We start from the raw sequence: 18588 nt of genomic DNA on the forward strand, positions 1-18588 counted from the left end.
CCCTAACAATCAACACCAGGAAACTCAGCTATAGATATGTATGTCGCATAGAAAAGGTAATCTCTACTTTAGTTCTTAACATGCTTGTTCACTAATTATATTCAGCAGTAGCAATGGTAATATATATCGAAGTAAGCATCACTGATAAAGCAACTTATTTATGCAAAGCCAATGTTCATGAGTATATTGAGGGTAATGACAGAAAGATTACATAGTGTATGAATTAATTAAGAGTTTCGTACTATGAGACTTATCGTATGAGTGATGTGTTGCCTTTCACGCAATCTCATTTTAGCTGCCAGGAAGCTTCTTGATAACATTCAGCCGTTTGATTTGGTACTTTGGTCATCACTCTCAACCTACTCATGGATATATGATGGTTTGGCCTACTTATCATGCATTATCCATGGGTTCATCACGTTCTTTGTTATTTTTCGGTCGAGCAGCATCAAATGTTCTCCAATATCCATAGCATAGCTTCAGGAAACAGCTGAAAATTTTCAAAAAAAAACCATCTACATCGTGAATAAATAGCACAAAAGTTATTTGGAGGAAAATTTATTGTAAGGAGCAGTAAAACAATTTGTTATTGATACATACTGAACTGGACATTTTCAAAAGCGAAAATCACCCTGTAAAATCATGAGTTTTGAAGCTTACATAAGTTTTGTTCATGAAGCTTTGCACTTAAGAGTGTCAATCTTCTCATGGTACTGGTCATCCCCATAAAAGACAAAACGAACTTTTAGTTCATCCTTCAGAGAACAGTGGTATTAAAACCTCAGTTTAATTGAAATGGTGAAACCTAAAGCACATTGTAGGATGTAACTTTAATCTGTAATTCGAGGAAATGATAAAAGAACAATTATGCTGGTATACTGCAGGAAAGAGTCTAAGATGAATTGTCTTAAGAGCCTGACCTGTAGCGGGGGCCTCCTCAAGAAGTTAGGCAGTGCTCATATTCATAAACCTATTATCTATGTCCTTAGAGAAGTACCATCCTCAGAAGGGTAGCAAAAATCATCATAAGACCACTACGGTATGGAATTGAAGTGTTTCAGCAAGAATGTAGTGATTATTTCCCCCAAATCATGAAGGTGCCGTCCAGAGAGTACATTGTTTTGATTTACTGACAGACTTGCACTTTGGCCAAGTCTGTTTGTCTTTTCTTGACCTCATATCCAGAAATCACGATTTAAAATTTGGTCAAAACTCAACTTCTAGCTGTCTTTACATGGTATCGTATTCCTAAGCACTTCATTCCTCAAAGTTTCAGCCTTTTCTTCATCCCCTTGCTTGATGTACCCATCAATGAAAGCACTATATATTTCAAAATTTGGTTCATATCCTTTGCCCACCATCTCTACCTGAAGTTTCAGAGCTTCTTCCATCCACCCCTCCTTACACAAGCTCTGTATCAGAAGTTCATACGTTGTCTTTCTTGGTACAATATCGTGCTTCTTTATTACAGCTCTCACGAATTCCAAGGCATCAAAAACTCCACTTTTGTCACAGAGCACCTTAGCCACTACATCTATTGTTGAACTCTCTGGCTTGAAGCCCTTTCGACACATATCCTTATACAAAACTAGTGCTGCATGGATATTCCCACTCATACAATGTCCATTTATGAGATGCTCAAGAGTAACACAAGTACATTCTACCTCATTGAAGACCATCTCCCTAAAAACCTCTTCAGCTCTCTCAACCTTTCCGACTTTGCAAAACCCCTCAATTATGGTATTATAAGCTACAATATCATGCTTCACATCCTCGTCGCCCATCTCCTTCCAAACTTTCATGGCATACTCCATCCTTCCATCTTCACAATACGCAGCCATTAAAATGCTATAACTATACACATTCGGAGTACAATTATTTGCCATCATTTCCTTCCAAACCTCCTCAACCTTCTCCACTACTCCTTCTCTATGAAAAGCAACCATAAGAACGTTAAAAGTATAAGCATTCGCTGTCACACCCTTCACCTCCCTACCACTCCATTCCTCCTTCTCACACCTAAAGATCTCCACATACATATCATAAGCAGCAAAAGGACCTCGACTTTTCGCAATCAACTCAATCAAAGAATTACAAACAACAATATGTGGGAAAATATTCTTGGAAGCCAAAATCCTCACCAATTGAACAGAAACATCAATTTTCTTAGAATCCAAATAAGCTTTCATCAACAAATCAAACACAAAAGGAGCGGAATCACAACTTCTGTAAGTTTTAACCAAGATTTCAAAAAACCGAGGTGGGTTTGATAAATCAGGTTGATGGGTGTCAGGAAATTTACGAATAGCGCATTTGATTAACTCTAGTGCATGGGGTTTGAGGCGAGAACGGGAGAGTATGTGAATGATGGTGGCATAGGAAGAAAGAGAGTGGCAGCATATGGAGCGGTGGACTGTGAAATTGAAGAAACGGAGAGCGAGATGAGGTGTGTTGCGGAGTTGAAGAATGATTTTAGAGACTTGGGAAGGAGTGAAACCGGAAGTCGGAGGAGCTAGAGAAAGAATCTCGGACCATCGTGATTTTGAGCGATGGTGTTTGAGGATTGTTGTGGCGGCTGAGACTAATCTTTCGTCTTCCGATAGTGGTGGAGAAGAAGCAGAAGCAGAAGCAGAATGTGTGGATAATGAATGTTTGGTTAATGCGATTGAGAGAACAGTGCGTCTTGTAAGAGATGAAACCATTGCCATTGATAAACCCTATTTGCAGTTCCATTCAGGCATTTTGTCGAACATCTGCTGTTCCAAAATATTCGGGAAAACTTTGGTGATAATAAAAAGAAAATAACAAAACGGTCCGATATGTTTGAGGTAGGTAAAGAGTAGCTACTTAAATATATTAAATTTAAATTCTTTACGGGTTAATATATTAAATTTAAAAATTGTTGAGCGACGAATTCAGAAATTTTACTCAGGATTTGATTTTGGAAATATTTGATTTCTTTTATTGACAAGGGATTTTCGCAGAAGGAAAATTCATTGATTTCACTGGCAAAAAGTTTCGAACTTAGACCTCCAACTCTTTGGGTGCACATAGGGTAAAAACTTCGATCCTATGCAATAACTTGGAAATCACATAGAAAAAGTAACCCGCAAATCCGATGCAATGAGCTCGACTCAGAAGACAAATTTCTTACTTTCGCTGAGAAGAAATTTCGAACTTGCCTCTAACATGAAATTCATGTCCCAAGCTCAAATCACTTTGGATTAAAATTACCATTTCAATATTTTCTTAAAAATGAATTTCTAGATAAGTAATTCATAGTGAGAGATTGAGCTAGGCTAGTGGTTGTTCCCGAAATGTGAAACAAAAAAGGAGAAGCAAAAAAAAATGATCACAATGAGGCTCAAAATGTAAACAAAGTGGCCTATTTTTATACTTTACTTGGGGGGGGGGGGTATGGTAGGACTAATATTTGGAGGTTGATTTGGAATTTTTCAACCAATTAAGGAATACATGTGGATGATCAGATAGATGAAGCTCGATCAAGCTAATTATTAGACGAAATTCAGAGATAATTTTGATCATTTTCTCTTCTTTTATTAAAAATAATTCAATTCAAAGGATAAGCAATTCTAAGACATAGCAGAAAATCATTAATATTAGTACACTGATATAGTTATATATTAAAAGTACTCCACTCTTACAAAATAATATAGCTCACTTATAAAATAGCTACTATGCCAATCTTAAACTCCTAGTTACCTGAACCATAATTGACAAAACAACATTTATTTATGTTAATTATTAATATAACATGACTCAAAAGATAAAACATGATAACCATGTCTATAACTTGTACAAAATTAAAGGAGCACCAAATTGAGGTTGAAGCATTAATGGATGAGGAGCATGAGAATAAGATGAAGAGAGTTCAAATGCATAGTGTTTAAGTATCATAGCCATTGCCATTTTTGCCTCTAACATAGCAAAGTTTTGTCCAATGCATATTCTAGGACCCCAACCAAATGGAAAAAACACAAGTTGTCCTTTTGTTGCTTTTAATATTCCATCACTAAACCTCTCTGGATTGAATTCCATTGCATCATCTCCCCATATTTTAGTGTCATGTTGCAACAATATTGTTGGTAACAAAAGTTGCACACCACCTGGTAAACACAAATTTCCTAACTTTGTTTTTGTTTTTACCATTCTAGTCATCATATATCCTGCTGGATACAATCGTAAGACCTCGTTTAAGATCATAGTCACCTATAAAGAATAAATTCAAATTTTGATTAATTAAAAGATTAAATGTATATGTCACAAAAAAATCACTCAATTTTTATTTTATTGCACTAAGTATATTTGTTGTAATGAAAAAGTCACTCACTTTTCCTAAGTATTACGGAAAGTGATTAATAATTTTCTTGTAACCAAAAAGTTACTCAATCTGAAGTATCATAAAAAATTACTATGTCCTCGTTATTTCTTTCTTTGTTTTCTATTACCTTTCTATGATACTTGGGCGAAGTTGACTGATATTTTTGTTATAAAAATTAGTTAAGTGACTTTTGTGGTACTTAAGTAAAGTAGGCTATTTTTTCGTTACTAAGAGAGTACTTTACTGGCTTTAGTGAAACAAAATGAAAGTTGATAGACGATTTATAAAATTAACCAAAAGGTATGGTTTCATCATCAGTGAAGTGAAAATTATGAGAGATTAGAGTTTAAATACCAATTGAAAATGAATTTTTTTTAGAAAATACGTGCAAACTAACTTCGAACACTTTCATAATAACAAAAGTTTAAAATAATTGAGTATGTAGGTAATACTTACTACTTTTAGTTGATTCAACTTGTCATAGTCAACTTCATTACTCCCAAACACTTGTAAAACTTCTTCTCTAGCTCTATCTTGCCAATTAGGATGTTGGCTTAGTAAAATCATTGTCCATACAAGTAAAGTTGAAGTAGTCTCTTGGCCAGCAAAATAAAACAATTTACATTCTTCAATCACCTCATCAATGCTCATACCAAATTTCTTATTCCCATGTTGTTGAATTTCTTTTAAATTGGATGACAATAATATACCCAATAAATCATCATGTGATTCTCCAGCTTCAATCATCCTCATTCTTTTATTGATAATTTCTAGTATCAGTGTTCTTACTTCATTGAAAATTTGCTTCATTCTTTTGTTCCTTTTAGTTGGCAAAAATCTACAATTTCACCAAATTTAATTAGTACAAAATTTGCAAACAAGAAAAGTACTCTAGTGGTTTGTTTTGTTAGAAAAAAGATAATTCAACTTATTAGCTATTTAATTTTGTAACTCTTTTGATACGAGGGATGCAACATAAGAACTTTCAGAAGAGCTATTATATATGCTAGTTCTATTATAACTCAAACACACTTAATTTCAGAGTTTTGATAATTTTAATGCATTGGTGTTAGTATGATCGCATCTACACAATATGTTATTCAAGAACTCTTCTTTTCTTGAATCAAGGTTTCACCTTTCGATTGATGTATCATTAGACTCCAAATATTTTCAATTAAAAGTTACTTGTATTAAAATTTTCCAAACCAACCCTATTAATGGAGACCAAATCTTTGAACTTAAAACATCATCAAATAAAGTTGGAATGATGCCCAAGTACCCCCTCAATCTATGTCCGAAATCTCAGAGACACACTTATACTATACTAAGGTCCTATTGCCCTCCTGAACTTATTATATTAATAATTTTTTACCCCTTTTTAGCTTACGTGGCACTATCTTGTGGGCCCAACGATGGTTGACTTTTTTTTGAACTAGTGCCACGTAGGCTAAAAAGGAGTAGAAAATTACATATAAAATAAGTTCAGGGGGGTAATAGGACCTTAGTGTAGTATAAGTGTCTATGGGATTTCGGGCATAGATTGAGGGGGTACTTGGGTATTTTCCCAATAAAGTTTATAAATTAGTTCATGTATTTATTAAATATGATGTTGAGAATGAATTTCAATTACTTTCAAGATTCATAAATCAATTTGGAAAATCATAACATTAGTACTAGAAGATTATCTAACATGAATATTTATTATAAAATACATAAAGAAATAAATAATTTTACCTCCATCCTGGAATATATATCGTGCGTGACACTTCTAAAATTAGTTGAATTTGTTCTTTTTGAAGTTCAAAAATCTTTATTCCTTCTTCATAGCTACTACCAAAAGCAGTTCTTGAAATTGCATCACTTGTCAAAGTTTGTAGATATGGCAACACATCTATCTCTGATCCTTCTCTAGACACAATTTTCTCCCATTTGCTCAACATCTCATTACCAGTCAATTTAAATGCAGGTAGCATATGCTGCATATTTACAATAATAAATCAAGCTTAAGTTTATATACATTAGAAATATATATATATATATATATATATATATATATATATATAATATATATATATTGTAAGATCATAAATAATTTATAATCTTAAAAATAAAATTTAAAATAGAGTATCATTTAAACTGATAAAACATTTGATAGTATGAAAAACTTAAGTAGTCCATTTTCTCTATATTGAAAAATAGCTCAAAAGGGTCCTGGGCTCACAGAGCTCGGCCCAAGGTCATTAGTCCATTTTTGTTTCTTTATCTTTTTAGCGTTAAATTCTTTTTAAAAAGAAAAAAAAACTATTTCTCCTTTTTTTGCTAAGTTTTTTAAATTTTTTCTAAATCTTTTCATATTATCAATAATGTATGAGTGCTGTTAAAAACAAGTATATATGATGTACAAATAGTTATGTAGTGTATATGTAATGTATCAATATAAGTAGTTATCTAATGTATATGTAATGTATCAGTATTGCAAATATAGTCTGTAAACATGTATATATAATGTGCAAATAGTCATATTGTGTATATGTAATATATCAATGTTGTATTTTGTATAAATAGTTTTAAATTTTTTTTGTGCAGATAGTGTATTTTGTATATTGTATAAGTAGTGCAAATATTTTTTTTCTCAATAGATAGTTTATATACATGATTTATAGTCACAGAAATGATCAAAACTGTTTTAAATTACAAACTTTAAAGATCTTTTATTAAAATTATATGTCAAGTCAGACAATATCAAATAATTTAAACTAAGTGAATTATTAGAAAATTAAAAAAAAAGAATATGAATAACTTTGATAGTAGTAAAACCTTCAACTTGTCAAGGTGAAAAGCAGGATTGAGAAGCCTTCTATGTACAGCCCATTTATCTGCCTCATAGTCTGCAATTCCAGTTGCTAATAATTTGGTGAGTGGATTGCCACCTGGCTTCTGAAACACATAATTCTTCATCATCACCTCCTTTATAACTTCTGGATCCATGATCACCACTGCTGGTCTTGGCCCAAACCACACAAAACAATTCTTACCTACATATTCAAGTGAAATCATCATATCGTGTTAGTTTGGAAGCTAATTATTTAAATATATTTTAGATTTTCATGTTATATATCTTATTAGATTTCAGTGTTTTTGGATAAGTACAAAATATATGTATCTTAAATACATGAGGTTAAGATTTGATGCAATTTATTCTACATGTGATGTATCTATGTAGATTAGCATATAATAAATATATATAAACAAATCTCACTCGCTCTCCACTTTTCATATATTACATGCAAATCAAATCAAATACATGTATGTAGTATGTATCTAATGTAATTCACATGTATTTGAGATACATATGAAGCTCGTCCCCTCTTTCCCTATTTTTTTTTGTGTATCTGATAGCAAAAATACATATATTTAGGTGTATTTTTTTAAATATATTGTAAAAGACTCTTAATTAATAAAATATGTAATATTTCAAAATATAGATAATATTAGTATATATAATAGTGAATTGTGTCTAACTATGCAATTTTCCATATTATTTTCACATTTTTATGAGATACCTAAATCCACCACCATGCTTAGCTTAGGCAGGTTCAAAATTTGATTATAAATTATTATGATAATTTTAAATTAATATATAATAATAATAATTAAGTTTTTTCCTACAAAGTATAATTTTGATCAAGTGATAGAAACACTAATATATGATGTGAATATGAGACACCAATATCAAGAGTTCAAATTTTATTACGTATAGATAAAAAGTATTTAGTGATGACATCAGATAATTTGAGAGTTTTAAGTTATCTATGTTATTAAAATATTAAGTTTTATACCATTAAGTTATGAAAAAAAAATCTACTAGTAAACATTTCTAAAATGTAAAATTTATAATCTTAAAACTAAGACAAATTATAAAGTGATTTGGTGGCTTAAAATTTTTTAATATTAATGGTATGTATAAATTAAACTCATAATTTAACTTTTCTATATAATGAAAAAAGGAAAAAAATTATTCGCACTGAGTGCATAAAATGGGGCGGCCGGGTGGGGGGGGGGGGGGGGGGAGAATAGGGATAAGGTAGAAGTACCTCCCCATACAATGATCGATATCCCCGAAACACACCTTAATTAAATTAAGGTCCTATTACTCCTTAATTCATTTTTTTGTAAATTTGTATATTTTTTTGAATTACGTGACATCCAAATATATCCCACCCCCTACACTGCGTGGAGTTGCTGGGTGTGTCACATAAGTCAAAAGGTGTACAATATTATATATAAAATAAGTTCAGGATAATAAAACCTTAATTTAATTAAGATGTATCTATGAGATTTCAATCATAGTCTACGGAGTACTAGTGCCTTCTCCCAAAAAAATAATAATTAGAATTGTGAAATCATACCATAGTTTGTGATGATTTTGTGTATGAATGGGTTCACTCTAGGCCAAATCGTGTCATGGGAGAAATTAACAGGCTTGGACCAAGCTTCTTCACCCATCTTGCTCATCTCTTTCATATCCCCAAACAAAAACTTATAAGTATGACCTTTGAAACCTTGTTTTCTTAGTTGTTTCTCCAAATATTTTGGTTTCAACCACACATAATTCAAGATTCTCCATGCCCATCTTAATACAAAAATAATTGCAAATGAAAATATTGCAAGCTTAAAATTGTATGGTATATCCATATTGAAAGCCTTATCTTACACTCACTAGCACACAATACTATGTGGTGTATATATATCTAATAATAATACTAGTATTTATATGATCGTATATATAGACTATCATAAGTAGAACTATTCCCTTCGTCTATTTTTATTTGTCATGGTTTCTTTTTTAGAGTCGAACAAATTTTGAACTAATATTTTATGATGTATTTTTTCATCATATTGATATGTAAAAAATTGCAATATATAGTACTATTTGTATAGTTTTTGAATATCTAAATTTTTTGTTTAAACTATCAAATTAATATAATCTAATCTAACATTGAAAATTAGTTAAATTAGTTTCGAAAAGCGTAACATGATAAATAAAAGTGAAACAGAAGAAGTATAACATTAGGTACGAGTTCAGATAAATTTAGTAACTTTTATATTTAATTAAAATTTTATTAAATAGTGAAGAAATATTTTAATTTATAAATTAGTAACTCAAATTAGCTATAAATTTCAAATTCTGATTCCATTTCATTAAACTATGATAGTTGTGGAGAACAAAGTGAATTTTAAAATTAAAAGACTTAACGACCAAGAAAATTTGCAAGGCCTTGGTGAACAAGAAAATTAAAAATCAAACGAAATTAGCACACGTCTTTGAAAGTTAAAAGAAGGTTCGTATATTTCACGTAATTTTCTTCTTGCTCTCTCTTTCTCTTGATTAAGACAATTTGATTTGTTTACACTTAATTAAATCTATTTTTATTTTATTGAAAAGGAAATTACTTGTAAATTTGTTCGTAATTTGTGCAAATCACTTCTTCTATCCTAAATTATTAATGATATTTTTTCTAAAAAAAAAAGTTAAACAAAATGAATTTAAATAACAGGCAACTAGTAACGCAGGAAAATTTTTGAAATATATGATTTGATAACTCAACCAGATTATTATATTACTATGACCCTGAATCTCTCTCTTATTTGAATTATATATATTATACATCAAGCATATCGCTGTCTAATGTTACATTTATTATTATTCTTAGTAAACTTAGCGTAGTAATACATGATTCTCAAAATTATTTGTCACTTCCTGACTGGATTAAGTAAAACAATTACTATCCAATTGGAGAATATTCATAGATTAATATAACAGAAAGTTGTATATATTAATATGACTTCATATTATATTTGACCAATAAAAATTACTCAAAAATCATATCGAGTTATCGTGATTTTAAGGGAAAATGTACAAGTATCCCCTAGACTATGGTCAAAATTTTAGAGTCATGCCTTAACTAAAGTAAGGTCATATTATCTCCTGAATTTTTTTTTTGTAATTTTGTACACCTTACGTTGCAAACTCCGTGACTCCACAAAATTGAGGTGAGTGGGAGATATTTGGATGACACATAAGCCAAAAAGGTGCACAAAATTATATAAAAAATAAGTTCATGAGGTAATAGGATCTTAGTTTAGTTAAGGTGTATCTCTGAGATTTCGATCATAGTCTAGGCCATACTTGTGCATTTACCCTGATTGTAAGGCTATAAATAAAAGAAGAGGAGAAAATATATTTTCAAACTATGACATCAAAGTCATGACAACTAAAAATATACTTATGTCATGTTATGTTCAATTTAGTCTTCATAGCCAACTAAAAAGTAAAATTAAAATTAGGCTAAAGTCATATGTAGCCTCTTAAAATTGTCGACAAAATTCATTTAGACACTTTAACTAGGACTGATATCTACTGAACACTTCTATTGTTCAGAATAACTACCTATTTGACACTTTTCACTGACATGGTAAAGAAAGTGTAATTCACATCCATTCAGCGCGTCAGAACGTATTTTTAATTTTTTTAAAAAAATTTCTTTCTTCTTCCTTCTTCCTTGGCCATTTCTTCCAAAACCAATACCATCTCTGCCGATGATGTTGCCACCAACACCTTCCATCCTTTTCTTTTCTCCTGCCTCCTCTTCCTCCCTCCCCCTCACCTCTATCATGTTCAACTATGGAAACACCATTACGATTTTCTTCTTCATTTTCTTTGAATTTGTTCGATATTGTGATCTTATTTACTGGAAAAAATATAGACTCATACAATGACTATTATATTTCTTCTTCCATTTTTTTCTTATCGAAAATATATCTAACAAATTAGATTTAAAATAAAAAAATGAATCTGCTTAGATGATTATGTAGTCAATGATTTTTATGATATCTAAAATTATAAATGGTTCATATTTTGTAGGTTCATGTATTGACTAATTTTTATGTATATGCAATTTGCTATTTTCAACTTTAAAAAAAAACAGTAGATCTGAAAACAGAATAGTGGGTTAAGAGGATTTCAAGGTGATAACAACTATGGTGGAGGAGGGGGCTATGGTGAAGAATAGGATTTCAAAGTGATAACAACACTTCAATTTTTTCTTTTTTCTTTTTTTTCTCCATCAAAATGCCACATGTACGTAATTGATTTGTCCATTTTCCACGTCATCGCGAGTGTATTACACACATTTGATAGTTTTATCTGATTGTCACAAAAGTATTCAAAAGGTTCAATCCGAATTAGTAGAGGTGTCCAATAGGTACAAGTCCTAGTTGAGGTGTCTAAGTGAATTATGCGGACAACTTTAAGGGGCCGCATATGACTTTAGCCTTAAAATTATCACACATAACTAGAAATCCCATTGCAGCTCTAGTTGATCATATACATTTGTTTGCTCTTTTCATGTGCTAAGACAAAGTGCAGAAAGGAAAAAAAAAAAAACAGAAACATTTTCAGTTTTTAATCTGGCACATCACAAAACTCATTCATTACAATGACAGTTGAATCACACATTATATTACATGAACTCGATTGACTATGTACAGATACATATTAGATAATCGTGTATTTATACATCCAGTACAAGTACATGCAGTTTTAATGTTGACACGAAGTATATGTCACACTTGTGGATACTGCTGTGGCTAGCTAAAGCTATTTTTCACTTCTCATATTAGCAGCTTAAAAACCATCTGCTAAACTGTGCATTGTTTCGCGTCTGCTCTCAAACCTGTTTCAGTTAAGGTAGCTAAAATTGTATCTTGAACTATATACGTTTGATTAACTTCTTCTGTAAATTCATTTGTCTTTCATTCAAAACCTTTGATAATGAGTTTGATCAGAAGGATACGACAGACTCAAGCAATTCATGTGAAATTAGGTAACGGAAAGTGAAGTTGTGAGGAGTCCACTCAATTTTCTTCAATAACTTCCCCTGATATTTTCTTGTGAAATGTTCAGGCAACGCGAGCTCTATCATTTCCTTCAAGCCAGAAGGGCACAAATTGACCTCCTTCACATAAGATTCCACATTCTTGGGGAGAACTAGTTTTTGTTCCTTGTGTACACTTGTGTTTGTTTGAAGGTACTCTTCTTTAGCCACTTCAAGCTCCTGGAACACTTTCTTAGGCGTGTATAACCGTAGCTGGACATATTTCATTGAATGAGAAGCCAAACAAAACAAGACAAGTATAAAAGCAGATAACTTAAATAACTCAATTATGTAACAAGATTGTAAATGATATCTATAGTTATGTTCAAATCATTGAAAGATAGATAATAATATAGCTAGCTCAACTAATCTGCGTGTACCAGGGCATCAGAATGGCTTCCTGAGCATAGAGCAAAACGTAGACGAGGGTCTGGATGCTCTATTGCATATCCTTTTCTTGCATCTCCAGTCTTAAACTTTTGTTTTGGGAAGAACAATGATTGAATCCACTACATGCAAAATTTAGTTTAATAAGCCTCTTTGAGAACATATACACAGTGACTAGCTAGAGTAGTTAAAACTCCTTATTGAAGATACGATTCACGAGTCAGCTAACAAATGAACAATCTATTATGCATGAAGCAGAGGAAATCAGGGGACTGAATCCAAGTACAAAAGCAAGAATGTGAAATACCTGACCAGGACGGGGCAATCGACATCCAAGTATAGAACTCTGAATCATCTCCACACTTACTGTATTCCCTCCAATGTTATAAGCAGCCTGAAACATATAATTTTATAAGTTATAACCACCTCAGTAACACACAACTTTTTCACATATATCAGGCTGTTATGACCTTGAGAAGTTGAGATATTCTCTTGAGAGTACTCCGTGGAATCCCATAAACCAAGAACGCCTGAAATATATAAATGCTCGTTAATTAGTAACTTTGATATGCTGTAAAAGATCTTCATAGAACTTGAAGTTACAGATATGTTATTACATGCATCACTAGCGCATTGTGGACATTAATCCAGAAAGCTAGCTTCTCGTCATGCCTCATTTTTCTAGGATCAACTTCCTTCAACTTCGACACAAGATACCTGTATCGACAAGATGAATACCTTTCAGCACTTACAAAACTCAACAAGCTTACTCAAACACTATCTATTACATACGTTCAATTACGGAGATCCAGTTTCGACAAGCAATTATATCATTAGGTTGATCATCCAGATCACTTTACAGATATAACATGTTTTTAGTACCAATTCTTCATTTGAGAAGAGGAAAATGCAGAACACAATTTGAGGTAGTATAACTGACCTAAAATGTTGTAACATACGGTCCACACCATCTAAACTCCGTTTATCTCGACAGAGCCCTTGTACTTCAGTCATTGTGACAAAAGATCGATTAAATTCTCCTGTCTCTTTGATGTGAAAAGGATTATTCAGTGTTGAATTAGATGAACTTTCTTCACATTGTAAAATCCCTAGATCATTCTGACCTTGTTGAACTGATGATGATGATGATAATGAAATTGGAGAGAATGGGTAATCATAGCTGAACAAAGGGGGATCAGCAATCTGAACATATATGGCTGAAATACACTTGATCATTTCTTCAGACAGTTGATTTGGGGCATGATGAAAATGATTCGAAGAGCCATTAACAAAATGATCTGCCGCTGTCCAATTTGAAGTGGATACCTGAGCATGCTGGTTGCAATTACATAATCCAATTTGGCATTGTTAGTTGCATCACAAATAGATGTCTAACTCTACCTCAAAAGCTAGCTTACCATTGTGAAAAACAGAGTGCATTACTTACCTCGAGCATGGATAAGGGCAAAGAATGGTATGAATCTAGAGCATCAGCAAGAACTCCAACTAGAGGTGAAGGCTTGAAAGAAGCAGCAACAGCAGTGTGAGAGAGTGATGAATGGCATCTCACAATTGAAGTGTCAACTAAACTTGGATCTCCTGATCCTTCTACTGGTGGCATAGAAGGACTCGTATTAGTTATTTTATTTTCATAGATGATGATGTTGTCGTGCTTCTTCACTTCTTTTGTTTTTGTTGTGTCATTCAGTGATTGTAAGCGCTTAGCAAATGTTTTTCGATACATTGATAAAAGATACTTCTCTAAATACATAATTTCCAGCTCCAGAAGAGCAACTTCCTTAATTAGATCTTCATGATGAGCAGAATTATGAAGTTCAGTGCCAGCTCCTGGTAATTGTGTTTTGAGATCTTCATAACTCTTGTGTAGCCCCATTAACTCAAAAATAAGCTACAATTTTTCTTTGATCAAAACTTGTATATAATAGCAAAGATGTTCAATTAATGCTTTAGCATTCCATCTGCCAATCAAAGTTGTTGCAAACAAAGTGGATGTTATCATTGTTTTTAAAACAACCTTTTTCTCCCTCTCCTTTAATAAAGCTAGAGTTGAATTTCAGCGCAACTATTCTATTCTGAAATAGTGTTCACTAAGCTACCACTTTTTTTTGTTGTTGTTTGTATATGTTGCTTGGACTCTTTAGAAACTTCTCTATATGGTGTGAGGTATAAAGTATAATAATACCAGGATAATATGTAGGATTGTTATATTCTGTGTTTAGTTAGAGGCATTAAGCAATTGTTGGATTATTTATCCACAAAATTTTAACTTAGTGATGGAATAAGTTATCACATATACATATATAGTAAAATAATTTATTTTGAGATAACTTGTTCTCAACCAAACAAATCATAGACTGTATTTTTGGAGCATGGTTGGATCTAAGGGCGCAAGGAATTCATATGAACCTCATTCCTCATAAAATTACATTTTTTATATGGAAAAATCTTTTGGGCAAAATTTTTTGGTCAGAATGAAATATTTTCTATGTAATTTTACTTTAAAAATATGTTTACCCTTTTTTTCTAATAACTTTTACTAAAAAATGAAAAAAACTTCAATTTATTATTTTTTTTAAAAATATTATAATTTTTAAAATTTTCTTTTTCTCGCCATTTAGCACTTCTCTTTTTATATATAAGAATAAAGCTATTTTGTCTTGCATATAGTAAGTACTGATTTTCTTTGATCTTTTTTTGTTTTTTTAAAAATCTTATTTTTTTTATTATGTGTATAAATTCGTTGAAAATTCTAACTCGGTCAATAATCCTAGCAATATTTCCTCAAATACTTAGTTGGATGTGTAATATTTGTCCTACTTATTTGTTAGTTGGATGTGTAATATTTGTCCTACTTATTTGTTAGTGACATTAATTGATATCAAAGTTTATGGAGAGGTGTCTTTTTCTTATCAAAGTTAAAGAGCTTGTTTTTTTCTCTCTTCAAAATCAATCATTTTAAATATAACAAACATATTTATTAAATTGAAAGACCCCTCCCAACACGCAAGATAGATGTGACTCGTGAGTCCATTCTAAATTACATTTTTGTAAAAATATTTCTATTTATTCAATTAAATAATTATTTTCAATTCTTAAAAAAAAGTTATGTTAAACCAAATAATTATTTTCTAGTGTTTGTAAATGATTAATTAAGGGAGCGTCGCTCTTTCGTGGTTCTCTTAAAAAGTAGTAGAGCCTTTGTCGTGTGCCCTTTTTCCCTTTTGCAAAGGTGGGAGATTAATTTTAATTAATTTGCATTAAAACTTAATTAGTGGTGAGCTTTTTAGCTAAAAAAAAAACTATAATCACCAAATTAAGGACTAGTTTTTATCTTGCACGTTGACACATCATCTTCGAATGTTCAACTTTTTCATGGTCTTTGCATCATGCACATACTTATATAAGTAAATCAAAATTTATATATATCCCAAAAGTCCTCGTGCTCAACACTTGATGACTTATACTTAAAATTTTAAATTCATCTCTCTCAAGAATCATATAAATTCATCGATCAATTAATTCTCATTTATTAATGTAGTGAAAAATAAAATAATCTATACAATTTTAATTTGTTAACTACTACTACTAATATAAATAAAAGATATAGAGGCTTTATTTATTTTCCTTTTTCAACGTAGCTCCTAAATAGGATAAATGAAAGTAGGAGGGTCATATCATATGTTATGAGTGTAGAGGCTTTTTGGCTTTAGTAGCAAGAAGAAGAGAAATTAATAGAAAGATGGTGAGTGTCACCTCAAAAGAAATGAACAAAGCAAAAGCCAAAAGGAATACAAGGAGACACAAATGAGTATTTTCTTGCTTTTACTTATCCACCCTGCCCTAACCCACTAAAAATTTAATTGAACTGATGTTAAAAATTGAAAATATTTTTTTAAGTGGAATTTCATAATTTTATGGGCAAACGTACTTTTCCAGAGTTAAACTCTAAAGAAATGTAAATTTTTATAATCAAACACCTTATAATGGTAACAGAAAATTATGTTTCATGAATTTTTTTTAATAGAAAATAGTTTTTAGGAATATAACTGAGTTTCTTACTTCTTTTTTTCTTGAGATAGTATGTGCAAGTAACATACTCCCTAGACAAATATTATGAAAGGTGAGGATGAGAATAAAGACCGACAAATCCAAATTTTAAATTTTTGAGGACAAACTTATTTTATTCTAAAAAGGGAAATTATAAGTTTATAAGATAGAAATAGATTCAAATCTTAAAAAATGGGAATACTGTCTTTTAAGACTGGTCAACGGACCGGAACCGGGTCACCGGACCGGAATGAACCGGTACCGGACCGGATCGGAATCCGTTGACCGGAATGTTGACCGGTACCGGGATGAACCGGACCGGAATTATCGGGATGGTTCATCGGTTCTGTCCCGTTCCACTATATACCGGGATGGGACCGGAATGAACCGGAACGGACCGGGATGGAACGGGACGATATTTTTTGAAATTATGAAAATATAATTATTTTTTTTATTTTTTAAGTATAAATTAATAGTTTTTAAATTTATACTATAATTTTTAACTTAAGTTTATTTTAAAGATATTTTATTAATTTTTTTGTTATTGTTAAGTTTGCAAGTAATCTAATAAAGTTTTCAAAATTTAAATCTTTTAAAGTTTATACTTTATAAGTTATTACTTATATTCATTAATATTTATTTTATAAGTTATTTATAACTTGTATCTTGTAAATATTAAATAAGTAAAATTTGTAATTTTTTTAAAAATAATTAAAATAAGGATAAAACAATTACAAAAATTAAAAATATCAATTTAATTTATTTAAATTTGTAACAAATTACAATTTCAATTTACAACTATTAGTAGAGTACATAGCTTACGCAGCCACCTTCTAGGAAGGGTTCTGTTTCAACTATGTCTCGAATGTAATACTAATAGTTGTATAGTCCCGTAAATCCTCTTTCTAACTCAGCTATGGATTGATTGTGATCAACTTCTGGTCTTGGTAAAGCTCGTTGACGATCTTGAATTTCGATGCCATCATCACTACCACATCCAATAGCTGAATCTATGAAAAGTTCAAATTGACTATCTAACTTTGGAAGTCCTTGATTTCTACGCTCAGCATTTATCCAGTCTCTAAATAACACTGATATCTCCAGGCTGTCTTCTGCTAACGAATATCTGTGGTCTCCAATTTGAAATCTTGCCGCGCTGAAAGCTACCTCCGAAGCTACTGATGATCCTTGAATTGCAAGCACATCCTTCACCATCCTACTAAGTTTTGGATATTGAGCTCCACAATTCCTCCACCAGTTCAATAGTTCCGGTATACCATTATCGTTTGTAATATCATTTGTACCCTGTTCAAGATATTTAACAAATTCACATTTATTAGAAGAGTCAAGACCAAGTTTATGTTTCACTTGTCCATGAACACCTACTTGATTCATAGACGTTTGAGAATCTTCAACATTATCTAAGAATGAATATTTATCATACATTTCTTTAGCAAAGTATTTTATACTATTTTGACATGTTACCAAATCAGGTTCTTCTTCAGGTTGAATATCTAAATTCTGATAAATGCATTCAACTAAAGCTTTTGCACCATATTCTTTATATTCGGGGTTGAAAAGAAGTGCAGTTAAATAAATTTGAGGAATAGGAAAAAAATATTTTTTAAATTTTGTAACCATAACTTCAATAGCAGAGGTGAATAAAGTATTTGTTTTATATTCAGAAAAAATAGATGAAATCTCACATATGTGTATTAAAATTTCAGAAATAGTAGGATAATATATTCCAGAAAATTTTTTAGTAGCATCATAAAATGATTTCAAAAATATTCTAAGTTCATTTACTTCATCCCAATTACTATCATTAATTTTTAATTCAGGATAAACATTATG

General features: G+C 31.3%; 3 protein-coding genes across 11 annotated transcripts in view; all 3 read right to left on the reverse strand.

Moving 5' to 3' along the window:
• The window catches only part of LOC101266680 (pentatricopeptide repeat-containing protein At2g15980), a 43917-nt gene extending 40591 nt beyond the window's left edge, over positions 1–3326 (reverse strand). For 2 of the 6 annotated variants that reach the window (XM_069290351.1, XM_019210815.3), the window contains exons 1-3: positions 921–3326; positions 661–805; positions 243–490 (exon numbers count right to left, since the gene is read on the reverse strand). In XM_069290351.1, coding sequence (XP_069146452.1) covers positions 1221–2708 — 1488 coding nt within the window. In that variant the 5' untranslated portion in view covers positions 2709–3326 and the 3' untranslated portion in view covers positions 243–490; positions 661–805; positions 921–1220. Of the gene's footprint in view, positions 1–242; positions 491–660; positions 836–920 lie in introns of all 6 variants that reach the window. The other 4 variants (XM_004248849.5, XM_010329152.4, XM_010329149.4 and 1 more) reach the window with 4 other exon arrangements.
• Positions 3327–3601: 275 nt separating this feature from the next.
• Positions 3602–9551, reverse strand: LOC101245896 (cytochrome P450 CYP72A219). The gene is made up of 5 exons (XM_004248686.5): positions 8752–9551; positions 7160–7377; positions 6077–6318; positions 4799–5180; positions 3602–4230 (listed from the first exon to the last, which is right to left on the reverse strand). Exons 1-5 carry the CDS (start codon positions 9035–9037, stop codon positions 3808–3810), a joined length of 1551 nt encoding a protein of 516 aa, XP_004248734.1. The 5' UTR covers positions 9038–9551; the 3' UTR covers positions 3602–3807.
• A 2246-nt stretch (positions 9552–11797) lies between these two features.
• LOC101245596 (uncharacterized) lies at positions 11798–15458 on the reverse strand. 4 transcript variants are annotated; one of them, XM_069290354.1, is made up of 9 exons: positions 14114–15458; positions 13791–14001; positions 13607–13712; positions 13284–13383; positions 13137–13196; positions 12974–13060; positions 12660–12788; positions 12199–12492; positions 11798–12078 (listed from the first exon to the last, which is right to left on the reverse strand). In XM_069290354.1, exons 1-9 carry the CDS (start codon positions 14558–14560, stop codon positions 12073–12075), a joined length of 1440 nt encoding a protein of 479 aa, XP_069146455.1. In that variant the 5' UTR covers positions 14561–15458; the 3' UTR covers positions 11798–12072. The 4 variants fall into 4 exon arrangements, with proteins under 4 accessions (XP_069146455.1, XP_010327448.1, XP_010327449.1 ...); XM_010329146.3 differs by having other exon boundaries at positions 13607–14001; XM_010329147.3 differs by lacking the exon at positions 11798–12078 and having other exon boundaries at positions 12124–12492.
• Positions 15459–18588: the final 3130 nt, after the last annotated feature.

Source organism: Solanum lycopersicum, chromosome 10 (assembly GCF_036512215.1).
Source record: "Solanum lycopersicum chromosome 10, SLM_r2.1".
Taxonomy (NCBI): domain Eukaryota; kingdom Viridiplantae; phylum Streptophyta; class Magnoliopsida; order Solanales; family Solanaceae; genus Solanum; species Solanum lycopersicum.